Genomic DNA, 13,198 nt, shown 5'->3' with positions numbered 1-13,198 from the left:
CAAATAGGCCATAATTAAACGTAAAGCTTTTGCACAGCAAAAAAAAAAAAAAAAAAAAAGAAAGAAAAAAGAAAAAAAAGAAACCATCAACAAAACTAAAAGACAACCTGCAGAATGGGAGAAAATATTTACAAATGGTATAAACAATAGCAGTAATATTCAAAATAGGTAAATAACTCATACTACTTAATATCTAAAAACAAATAATCCAATTTAAAATATGGGCAGAAGACCTGAATAGACATTTAGAAGACAGACAGGTGGCTAACAGGCACATGAAAAGATGATCAACATTGGTAATCATCAGAGAGATGCAAATCAAAACTATGAGATATTATCTCACATCTGTCAGGATCAGTTCAGTTCAATTCAGTTACTCAGTCTTGTCCGACTAATTGCAACCCCATGAATCACAGCACATCAGGCCTCCCTGTCCATCAGCAACTCCCGGAGTTCACTTAAACTCATGTGCATCGAGTCGGTGATGCCATCCAGCCATCTCATCCTCTGTCATCCCCTTCTCCTCCTGCCCCCAATCCCTCCCAGTATCAGGGTCTTTTCCAGTGAGTCAACTCTTCGCATGAGGTGGCCAAAGTATTGGAGTTTCAGCTTCAGCATCAGTCCTTCCAATGAACACCCAGGACTGGTCTTTAGGGTGGACTGGTTGGATCTCCTTGCAGTCCAAGGGACTCTCAAGAGTCTTCTCCAACACCACAGTTCAAAAGCATCAATTCTTCTGTGCTTAGCTTTCTTCACAGTCCAACTCTCACATCCATACATGACCACTAGAAAAACCATAGCCTCGACTAGATGGACCTTTGTTGGCAAAGGAATATTTCTGCTTTTTAATATGCTGTCGAGGTTGGTCATAACTTTCCTTCCGAGGAGTAAGCATCTTTTAATTTCATGGCTGCAATCACCATCTGCAGTGATTTTGGAGCCCAAAAATGAAAGTCTGACACTGTTTCCACTGTTTCCCCATCTATTTCCCATGAAGTGATGAGACCAGATGCCAGATAGCATCAAAAAGTCTACAAGTAACAAATGTTTGTGAGGATGTGAAGAAAAGGGAACCCTCATACACTGTTGGTGGGAATGTAAATTGGTGCAGCTAATGTGAAAAACAGTATGGAGGTTCCTCAAAAAACTAAAAATAGAACTATTATATGATCTAATAATTCCACTGCTGAGTTTCATTTTCAAAGAAAATGAAAATAAGAATTCAAAAAGATGTATGCACCCCACTATTTTTAGAAGTGTTATTTATAATTGCCATGATAGTGAATCAACCTACATGTCCATCAACAGATAAATGGATAAAGATGTGGTATGTATATATATTTATATGGTGGAATATTGGCTATAAAAAAGGACAAATTCTGCCATTTGCAATGTGAATGGACTTAGAGATTATTATGCTTAGTGAAAAGGTCAGACAAAGACAAATACTCTATATTATCACTTATATGCTGAATCTAAAAACTAAAACAAATGATGTATATAACAAAACTGAAACACACCTACAGATACAGAGAGCAATCTAATGGTTACCAGTGAAGAGTGGGAAAAGGGAAGGAACAAATAGGGGTAGGGGGTTAAGATATACAAATTACTATGTATAAAGTAGAAAAGCAACAAGGATATATTTTATAGCACAGGGAAATATAGCCATTATTCTGTAACATTACATGGAGTATAATCTTTAAAAATAATGAAAAAAAATAATATTGTAAATAAACTATACTTCAATAAAAAGCAAATTGGAACAGAGGCTATCAGTTAAAGGTGTCAATTTTAATGTTTATTTTAGTTATTTTGATGCCAAATATCATTTTCAGTATTTCCTTGGTACTTTCTATTTGATTTTCATGTAGTTCTAGTGACAGTTTCATGATGGAGTATATAAAGTAATTTAAAATATACTCCTTTGTTTATTTTATTTTAGGACTTTCACATGGCTTTGAAACAAGAATCAGAATTTGAAAGGAAAGACAGAGCTGCCAGAGTCATTCAGAAGGCCTGGAAAAGTTTCCTTGTGAGTTTCTTTTTTTGCAGCTTTATTGAGATATAATTGATATATAGTTCAACTGTTTATAAAATTCAATGGCTTTAGGTATTACTATATTAGAGTTGTACACCAGCATTTGCTTGATAAGTAGACTTTTTTAAAGTTTAAAAACATTAACAGTAAGTATCTTATTAGCCTCACAAATATTTACTGAGTTTCTGATCTAGGTCAGGTACTTTGATAATGGCCACTATGATGAACTCGTCACTTATTTGATTTTCACATCTGAAAACTTCATTTCTTGACTCTGGAATCAGGTTTGCAAGCAAGTGTTAGGGATACATTCACTCATTAAATATTTATTGAGTACCTACTCTTGAGAACATAATGCATATCTGGATTAATGTAGTTTCTTGCTGTGTTACAGTATGCTCTGTGGTCTTCTTATCCAATAAGGAATATTCCGAGTTGATTTACTGGATTAGGTGAGAGCCAAGAGGTAAAATGAATTCTCTTCTCTCTAGAACAGTATCAATACTCTGTGTGTAAAGTGGTAAGTCTGTTTCTAGCCCACAAAAATAATTTCATAACAGTTAATGATGTCTTGAAAAATAGTTTCCATTATTTGCCTATACTAGGGCATAACAATTGATTTCCAATGCTAAAAAAAATTTTCTTTAAAATCTATGATTCCTTTGTTGGTGTCTAACAGCATGCTTGTTATCTAGGCCTAAGCTTTTCTGTCATTTGTAATTTGTTCTCTTCCACATTCAAATCCAATCAGCCACATACCTTTGAACACTTATTACATTCCTGACACTGTACTAGGCTCTTTAAAATACATCCTTGAATTTAAAGAGATTCAGTAGAAAAGGCTTGTATATAAACAAGTGTGTGTGTGTTTTAATAAAATGGTAGACTGAGCACACATTTTCACTTTCTATCCCTCTAGAATCCAAACTAAGTGACAATATAGTGAATGTTCACCCATAACAGAGAGAAGGGAGTTCATGAGCAAATAAGGAATTCTATCTCATGTCTGGAAAACCAAAAATAAATGGTAGTATTTTATTGGACATATCTATGTAGAAGATTTACCTAGACACACTTAAAGAGGCACTAATGAGATAGCCTGTTTGTCATTGAAACACTAGGATTTAGTAATTCTAAAGGACTAAAAGGAAAATGGCTATCGACAATGAGGCTAATTGAAAGTCTGTACATGTAACAGTTATTCCAATTGTCTCCAATGTCACTTCAAGACTGAAAGCTGCAGGCGGGTAGATATTTCTTATTAGTCAACTATCTGCTGGTAGATGGATATTAACTGTTGGGCATAAGAAGAAACAAACCCTGAGCAGCCTGAAGTGTTGGGAAGATGGTATAGCAAGAGCCGAGAAGGAAAGATCCCTTTGGTTCCAGAAAATGTCCTGAAAAAGAGGAAGGCTTATCAGGCCCTCAGAGTCACCCAGGCAAAGGAGGAGCTTTTGCAAAGGGAAGAGCAAAGGAAAGAAAAAGAGCTCAAGTAAAAGCAACTAGAATGTTTCCTACATAATTCCTGGCATGAACTGCATGACAGAGTGTGTTTCTAATGACTAGAAGTGAAACCTCACAGCTTGGAAGTGCCAGATAAACATTCCGTGGTCTTTGTTGTATGCACCCAAAGGATTAATGGGGTGAATTTACTGGTGCAGAGGACCATTGCAAGACTTCATCTGCAGAATATTTTCAGTGGTATCTTTATGAAAGTAACCCCTTAAACCATGAAAAAACTTTGTGTAGTGGAAACTTATGTGACCTGTGCTGTGTGCTGAGTCACTCAGTTGTGTCCAACTTTGTGACCCCATGGATGGTAGCCCACCAGGCTCCTCTGTCCATGGGGATTCTTCAGGCAAGAATACTGGAGTGGGTTGCCATGCCCTCCTCCAGGGTATCTTCCCAACCCAGGGATCAAACCCAGGTCTACCACATTGTAGCTGGACTCTTTACCATCTGAGCCACCAAGGAAGCCCAGGTGACCTAGGGATTTCCAGATCTGAAGCCTGTTCAGGAGCTCATCCTGAAACACAGACAAGCCAAAGTCAAGAATAAAGTCATCTCTCTGACACAGTGATTGAGGAGCACCTGGGGAAGTTTGCTGTCATTTGCTTGCAAGAGCTCATTCATGAAACTGTCTTCCCAGGAGAAGATTTTCAGGTGATATCGGGGTTCCAGTGCCCTTTCCAGCTCTCAGTGGCCTATCACACTACCAAGTGGGCTCACCTGGCTATCAAGATGAATGCATCAATCAGTTTATCTGGCAGCTGAACTAAACCCAGAATATCTGAAAAACGCAGGGCATTGGAAGACTGTTTTTGTTTTATGAATTTGTTACCCTTTATCTTCAAGGAAGATTATTTTCTGCTATATCTTCAGAAACTGGAGGTCAAGGGTCAAGGGAAAAGATGATAATATTCACAGCAGGCACTATTCATCCCACCTCAGTTCCAGGGAAAAGTTCCTGTGTGTTTTCTGTGATGATCACTGTCCACCACTGAAACCAGCGAAAGACTCTGTAGGGGAGGGAGTCTTGTCTTATCACATCTTCTATCCTGGGGTTTAATGTTGGTGAATTAATATCCAAGAATGAATACAAGATAGCAGTAGACCAAGCCCAGGGCCTTGCTTTCAAGAGAACTTGAAGTACAGTTAGAAAGAAGTGCAGAAAAACAATGCTTGACTGTCTCTGCTGTGAGTCCATGTTCTAACTTCAGTGACAGCTTGGCAAGCTCTCAGATATGGCTGGCTCTAGGTGGTGTATCTGATGGCTTCCTCATTCTTGCCTGCAACTGGCTTAGTGCTGTTCTCTACCTCAGAAGTTTAACCTACTCTTGTCTCTATGAGAAGGGATGGACCCTTTCCCTAGGAAAACATGCATATACTCCAGTTCTCTCTTGGAAGTTTAGAGTACTTGCAGATCCTTCTCAAGGACCCGGGCATTTTATGTGAAGAAGCCTTGCACTCTCAGACTCTGACCTTGCCAGTTTCTCTTACTTGTCCATGTCCAGATCTAACTGTTGCTTCCTGACCTGCATATAGGTTTCTCAAGAGACAGGTCAGGTGGTCTGGTATTGCCATCTCTTTCAGAATTTTCCACAGTTTATTGTGATCCACACAGTCAAAGGCTTTGGCATAGTCAATAAAGCAGAAATAGATGTTTTTCTGGAACTCTCTTGCTTTTTCCATGATCCAGTGGATGTTGGCAATTTGATCTCTGGTTCCTCTGCCTTTTCTAAACCCAGCTTGAACATCAGGGAGTTCACGGTTCACGTATTGCTGAAGCCTGGCTTGGAGAATTTTGAGCATTACTTTACTAGCATGTGAGATGAGTGCAATTGTGCGGTAGTTTGAGCATTCTTTGGCATTGCCTTTCTTTGGGATTGGAATGAAAACGGACCTTTTCCAGTCCTGTGGCCACTGCTGAGTTTTCCAGATTTGCTGGCATACTGAGTGCAGCACTTTCACAGCATCATCTTTCAGGATTTGAAATAGCTCAAACGGAATGCCATCACCTCCACTAGCTTTGTTCATAGTGATGCTTTCTAAGGCCCACTTGACTTCACATTCCAAGATGTCTGGCTCTAGATTAGTGATCACATCATCATGATTATCTGGGTCGTGAAGCTCTTTTTTGTACAGTTCTTCTGTGTATTCTTGCCACCTCTTCTTAATATCTTCTGCTTCTGTTAGGTCTATACCATTTCTGTCCTTTATCGAGCCCATCTTTGCATGAAATGTTCCATTGGTATCTCTAATTTTCTTGAAGAGATCTCTAGTCTTTCCCATTCTGTTGTTTGCCTCTATTTCTTTGCATTGATCACTGAAGAAGGCTTTCTTATCTCTTCTTGCTATTCTTTGGAACTCTCCATTCAGATGCTTATCTCTTTCCTTTTCTCCTTTGCTTTTCACCTCTCTTCTTTTCACAGCTATTTGTAAGGCCTCCCCAGACAGCCATTTTGCTTTTTTGCATTTCTTTTCCATGGAGATGGTCTTGATCCCTGTCTCCTGTACAATGTCACGAACCTCATTCCATAGTTCATCAGGCACTCTATCTATCAGATCTAGGCCCTTAAATCTATTTCTCACTTCCACTGTATAATCATAAGGGGTTTGATTTAGGTCATACCTGAATGGTCTAGCGGTTTTCCCTACTTTCTTCAATTTAAGCCTGAATTTGATAATAAGGAGTTCATGATCTGAGCCACAGTCAGCTCCTGGTCTTATTTTTCTTGACTGTATAGAGCTTCTCCATCTTTGGTTGCATAGAATATAATCAGTCTGATTTCGGTGTTGACCATCTGGTGATGTCCAGGTGTAGAGTCTTCTCTTGTGTTGTTGGAAGAGGGTGTTTGCTATGACCAGTGCATTTTCTTGGCAAAACTCTATGAGTCTTTGCCCTGCTTCATTCCGCATTCCAAGGCCAAATTTGCCTGTTCTCCAGGTGTTTCTTGACTTCCTACTTTTGCATTCCAGTCCCCTATAATGAAAAGGATATCTTTTGGGGGTGTTAGTTCTAAAAGGTCTTGTAGGTCTTCATAAAACCGTTCAACTTCAGCTTCTTCAGCATTACTGATTGGAGCACAGACTTGGATAACTGTAATATTGAATGGTTTGCCTTGGAGACAAACAGAGATCATTCTGTCGTTTTTGAGATTGCATCCAAGTACCGCATTTCAGACTCTTCTGTTGACCATGATGGCTACTCCATTTCTTCTGAGGGATTCCTGCCCACAGTAGTAGATATAATGGTCATCTGAGTTAAATTCACCCATTCCAGTCCATTTTAGTTTGCTGATTCCTAGAATGTTGACGTTCAACCTTGCCATCTGTGAAGGCTGTATATGGTCGTCCTGCTTATTTAACTTATATGCAGAGTACATCATGAGAAATGCTGGGCTGAAAGAAGCACAAGCTGAAATCAAGATTGCCAGGAGTAAATTCAATAATCTCAGATAAGCAGATAATCTTATCTCAGATCTTATCCTCAGATAAGCAGATACCATCCTTCAGGTATGAGGAGCTAAAAAGTCTTTTGATGAAAGTGAAAGAGGAGAGTGAAAAAGTTGGCTTAAAGCTCAACATTCAGAAAACGAAGATCATGGCATCTGGTGCCATCGCTTCATGGGAAATAGGTGGGAAGCAGTGGAAACAGTGTCAGACTTTGTTTTCTAGGGCTCCAAAAATCACTGCAGATGGTGACTGCAGCCATGAAATTAAAAGACGCTCACTCCTTGGAAGGAAAGTTATGACCAACCTAGACAGCATATTCAAAAGCAGAGACATTACTTTGCCAACAGAGGTCCATCTAGTCAAGGCTATGGTTTTTCCAGTGGTCATGCATGGATGTGAGAGTTGGACTATGAAGAAAGCTGAGTGCCAAAGAATTGATGCTTTTGAACTGTGGAGAAGACTCTTGAGAGTCCCTTGGACAGCAAGGAGATCCAACCAGTCCATCCTAAAGGAGACCAGTCCTGGGTGTTCATTGGAAGGACTGATGCTGAAACTGAAACTCCAGTACTTTGGCCACCTCATGCTAAGAGCTGACTCATTGGAAAAGACCCTGATGCTGGGAGGGATTGGGGGCAGGAGAAGAAGGGGACGACCGAGGATGAGATGGCTGGATGGCATCACTTACTTGATGCGCATGAGTTTGAGTGAACCCTGGGAGTTGGTGATGGACAGAGAGGCCTGTTGTACTACGATTCATGGGGTCGCAAAGAGTCGGACACGACTGAGCGACTGAAGTGAACTGAACTGAATTCTCTATGTAAAGAGAATACATTTGATCTTGATTCTAGATACTTCACATGGCCCAGTAGGTGACTTCTTAATAAGGATTGCATAATTTAGCATATTATGTGGCCCTATAATTGAAAAATTTGCACAATCAGTAATGTGAGTACAGAATTTTTCTGTAATTTTAAATCTTTATCAATATAATATGTGTACTTCTTTAAAATAAGCACAATAATGTAGAATTTACACTAAAAAGCAAGTCTTTACCCCATGTCACTTCCATTTTCCACCTTCTTACTCTAAAAGCAACCACTTTTAACTATTTTTTATTTTAGATCTTCTAGTCACTAGTTCCATGCTTCTAAATAATGTGCTTATTACCTTTTACTTATCAACTTTAGAAATGAACTGTTGACTTTCTGCAAAGACAATTAAGAATTTATCTTACTTATCCTCCAAACCCCTGCTTATCTCCCCTCTCAGTATCAAAGTCATTATTTTAAATCCTCTATCTCTTACCTTGTTTCTTTAAAGACTTTTGTTTCTTGTTCCATCATGCTACACGGGATCACTTGACTCCTCATTATATATGATGAGGATATAAATATCCCTAAATTTTTCTTCACATATCTTCCAGTATTCCAATCCACAAGTTACATCACCTCTATTTGTCATTATTCACTTGGAGGAGTTTTTCAAGTTTCTTGACTACAAATCTTTTATTGATATAAAATAATTTCCAGGATACCTCATTTCTCTTGTAAAGGTGTTTTTGATAAGATTTTAATTTTAATAAAATCCATTATTATATATATATATATATTATTGAAGTATAGCATATTGAAAAGCAGAGACATTACTTTGCCAACAAAGGTCCGTCTAGTCAAGGCTATGGTTTTTCCAGTGGTCATGTATGGATGTGAGAGTTGGACTGTGAAGAAGGCTGAGCACCGAGGAATTGATGCTTTTGGACTGTGGTGTTGGAGAATACTCTTGAGAGTCCCTTGGACTGCAAGGAGATCCAACCAGTCCATTCTGAAGGAGATCAAACCTGGGATTTCTTTGGAAGGAATGATGCTAAAGCTGAAACTCCAACACTTTGGCCACCTCATGCAAAGAGTTGACTCATTGGAAAAGGCTCTGATGCTGGGAGGGATCGGGGGCAGGAGGAGAAGGGGACGACAGAGGATGAGATGGCTGGATGGCATCACTAACTCGATGGACGCGAGTCTGGGTGAACTCCGGGAGTTGGTGATGGACAGGGAGGCCTGGCGTGCTGCGATTCATGGGGTTGCAAAGAGTCAGATACAACTGAGCAACTGAACTGAACTGATAGTTGACTTACAATGTTTCAGGTGCACAGCAAGGTGATTCAGTTATACAAATACACATATATTATTTTTGAAATTATTTTCCATCATAAGTTATTACAAGATATTGACGATAGTTGCCTAAGCTCTACAGTAAGTCTTTGTTGCTTGTTGCATATCTATTTTTTACTTAGAAATCTAGTCTTCTATTCATGCTGCTGCTGCTGCTGCTACTGCTTAGTCACTTCAGTCGTGTCCAACTCTGTGCGACCCCATAGACGGCAGCCCCCAGGGTCCCCCATCCCTGGGATTCTCTAGGCAAGAATACTGGACTGGTTTTGCCATTTCCTTCTGTTCATATTAAGTCAAATAAGTGGAATCAAGATGTCATAATTTTTTGTTAGGCAAGAATTCATACTTTTAAAAATATATATATATATGTACATACTTATACATATGTATAGAAAATTTTTCTATTACACTTGATAACGGCTTGAGAAAGAATGTAAAAAAAAAGAGGTGCAGAAATTGGAGAATGTAAACTAAATTAAATGGGAGTACTGAATATGAAATAGAAAAAGTGAAACTAACTAGATAAAAGTAAAAGGTCGTCATATAGTCCAGTTGTTTTTAAACATGGCTGCTGATTAGAAACACATCTGGAGCTCTGGAGATAAAAGCAATACCTGAACATTTGTATTTTCAAAAAATTTTAAGATAATTCTGACATGCATCTGGATTTTTAAAATTGATTGCAGGTTTTTCTATTAGATCCCACTTTTGGTGATATAGAGTTATATTATTTTTCTGTTGACCAATCATGATACAATGGTATTAAGTGAGTAATAGTTACATAATCACAAGAGTAAAAGATGTTTATTAATTTTCACAATCAATAGCCAGACAAAAAAGAGAGCTACAATTGCAAGCCATAATGGGAACAGGATTAACTTAACAATATAAAATAATTACATACAATTTGAGGGGGTCAAGCAGAGTGATGTCGTAAGTGGTGCATATATACATGTTTTCATCAGCTCAGCCAGTCTATGTCTTTTGGTTGGTGCATTAAACCATTTATATTGGAGGTAATTATCGATATGTATGGATACATATGATCCTATTACCATTTTTTTAAATTTGTTTTGGTTTTATTTTGTGTAGCTCTTTTCCTTCTCTTGTGTTTCCTGCCTAGAGAAGTTCCTTTAACATTTGTGGTAAAGCTGGTTTGGTGGTGCTGAATTCTTTAACTTTTGCTTGTCTGGAAAGCTTTTGATTTCTCCATCAAATCTGAAGGGCAGTCTTGCTGCATAGAGCATTCTTGGTTGTAGGTTCTTCCCTTTCATCACTTTAAATATATCATGCCATTCCATTCTGGCTTGTAGAGTTCCTGTTGAGAAATCAGATGATAGCCTGATGGGAGTTCCCTTATATGTTATTTGTTGTTTTTCCCTTGTTGCTTTTAATATTTTATCTCTGTCTTTAATTTTTGTCAGTTTGATTATTATATGTCTCAGTGTGTTCCTCCTTGGGTTTATCCTTTTGGGGACTCTGTGTGCTTCTGGGACTTGCTTGACTATTTCCTTTGCCATGTTCAGGAAATTTTTAGCTATTACCTCTTCAAATATTTTCTCAGCTCCTTTCTCTCTCTCTTCTTCTAGGATCACTGTAATGCAAATGTTGTTGCATTTAATGTTGTCCAAGGGGTTTCTTAGGCTGTCTTCATTTCTTTTTATTCTTTTTTTTTATATTTTGTTCTGTAGCAGTGATTTCCACCATTCTGTCGTCCAGGTCATTTATCCATTCTTCTTCTGTCTGTTGTCTTGATATTGATTCCTTCTAGTGTATTATTCATCTCTGTTTGTTTGTTCTTTATTTCTTCTAAGTCTTTGGTAAACATTTCTTTCAGCTTCTCAATTTTTGCCTCCATTCTTTTCCTTAGGTCCTGGATCATCTTCACTATCATTATTCAGAATTCTTTTTCTGGAAGGTTGCATATCTCCACTTCATTTAGTTGTTTTTCTGGGATTTTATCTTGTCCCTGCATCTGGGACATAACTTTCTGTTTTTCCATTGTGATTAACTTTCCTTAATATGGTTTTTGTTTTAGCCACTGTGAGACTGTGCTTATTCTGTCTGACCTCTACTGGATGAGGCTGAGGCTTGTGTAAGTTTCTTGATGGGAGGGATTGGTGTTGGGAAAAATAGTCTGCTGTGGTTGACAGGACCTTGTTCAGTAAAGCTTTAATCCAATTATCTGCTGACAGGTGGGGTTGCACTCCCTTCCTGATAGTTGTTTGACCTGAGGCAACCCAGCCCTAGGGTCTGTAGGCTCTATGGTAAGGTTAATGGTGAATTCCAAGAGGGTTTACACCAAGGGGGACCTTCTGATGCCCCCATCCCTGTGGTGAGCCCCTACCAACCCATGCCTCCACATGAGGCCCTTCAACACGAGCAAGTAGCTTGGTTCAGTCTCCTGTGGAGTCACTGCTCCTCTCCTCTAGGTCTTGGTGTGCACAAAATTTTGTTTGTGCCCTCCAAGATTGTAGTCTCTGTTTCCCCCAGTCTTCTGGAAGACCTATAATCAAATGCCACTAGCTCTCAAAGCCAGATTCCCTGGGGATTCCCAGTCCTCTTTGTCAGATTCTCCAGGCTGGGAAGCCTGACATGGGGTTCAGAACCTTCACAATAGTGCAAGAACTTATTGTTCTCCAGTCTGTGGGTCAGCCACCCAGCAGGTATGGTATTTGATTTTATTGTCATTGAGCCCCTCCTACTGTCTCTCCCTAACTTCCTTTTTGTCTTTGGGTGTGGGGTATTGCCGGGGTCCAGCCCCGGTGGATCCAGGGTGATTCAAAGGTGGGGGGACGGAGTCGGCGTCTTTGGAAAAATACATATTTAATCACAGATAGAGAGAGATTAGAAACGGATAGTGTAGTAGGAAGATTAGTGGAGAAAAGGAGGCTGAATAACTTGGATGGGAATTCAGCCAGAAAAACGGGAGCAAGAAAGAAGCGACATGGGGAATCAGTCTTTCCAGAAACTGATCCGATGTCTTTATTTTGGGGTTTGCTTATATACCTTTTGTTACACATAGGGATGAATACAGAGTCACGTGAGGGTCAGCAGTCCTGACCTTTATCAAAATCAGGTGCTTCACATAAATGTATAAAAAAAAAGGTCTTAGGGATATTACATCATCTTCTGGCCATGAGTGAGACCTGCTGACATTTTATGATCCTTTCTTTCTGATAACCAAAAAACTTATTTCTTCCAAGGGTGTTTTTTCTTAAACCAGGCACCACCCTCCAAATAAAGTTACATTCCTATAGGGTGAGGGTGTAGTGAGTTACAATCAAGAAAGGAATTTATTTAACCCAAGGTTGACATGATTAGTCTTAAAGGTTAATACTTATTTCTCCTATATGCTTAAGGGTTAATACTTATTTCTCCTATATGTTAGTTATATTCATTATAAGGGTAGGGAACATGGAGATTTAGCAGCAAACATCAGCCTAACAAATGAAAATCCTTTCACCAATGCTCCCCTTAAGATCTGTTTAGTCTTAAGATATGATAAAGTTACATTTTTACATAGCAAGGACACAGCGATTTATAACAAAGTACAGTGATATATTACAAAAGAGAAAATCCATTAACCCAAAAAGTCTACCACTGTCAACATCAAAAACTACCATATTTCCCTTGCTATACTCCAAATACATTGATCAATACATTACCAGGTGCCCAAGGACATGGAGGCCTGTCAGCAATCATTGACTCAACAAGAAGAAAAAGTCCCATGCCAATCAAGACTCTCAAAATACTCCGGTTGAGAGGTAGTAAACAATCATGTGGCAGGAGTATGGATAATGCTGTCACACAAGCTAGTCTGTCAGCAGAGAGGTTTGACCTGAGACACCCTTGTCCCACCCAGAGTAGGGAATTAGCAACAATTATTGACACAACAAATGAAAAACCCTTCACCAATATAATTCCTAACCAACCCACTATACTAATAATTTCTAACTCCCCAAAAGAATTCGCCTTTAATAAGTCTAAAATATCTCGTGCCTCTCAGATTGGGAGGCTGTAAACAATCACA

At 39.0% G+C, this 13,198-nt stretch overlaps 1 protein-coding gene and 1 pseudogene across 2 annotated transcripts in view; both read left to right on the top strand.

Annotated features, from left to right (window-relative positions):
- Positions 1–1,945: 1,945 nt before the first annotated feature.
- C15H11orf65 (chromosome 15 C11orf65 homolog) overlaps positions 1,946–13,198 on the top strand; it is an 81,210-nt gene continuing 69,957 nt past the window's right edge. For both annotated transcript variants that reach the window (XM_027979169.3, XM_027979170.3), the window contains exon 1: positions 1,946–2,035. In XM_027979169.3, coding sequence (XP_027834970.1) covers positions 1,955–2,035 — 81 coding nt within the window. In that variant the 5' untranslated portion in view covers positions 1,946–1,954. The remainder of the gene's footprint in view (positions 2,036–13,198) is intronic.
- Positions 3,207–4,315, top strand: LOC114118344 (large ribosomal subunit protein uL30-like; annotated as a pseudogene).

This window comes from Ovis aries, chromosome 15 (genome assembly GCF_016772045.2).
Source record: "Ovis aries strain OAR_USU_Benz2616 breed Rambouillet chromosome 15, ARS-UI_Ramb_v3.0, whole genome shotgun sequence".
In the NCBI taxonomy this organism is placed as follows: domain Eukaryota; kingdom Metazoa; phylum Chordata; class Mammalia; order Artiodactyla; family Bovidae; genus Ovis; species Ovis aries.
The sequence above is the reverse complement of the archived record's forward strand: the minus strand, read 5'-3'. Positions and strand labels throughout refer to the sequence as shown.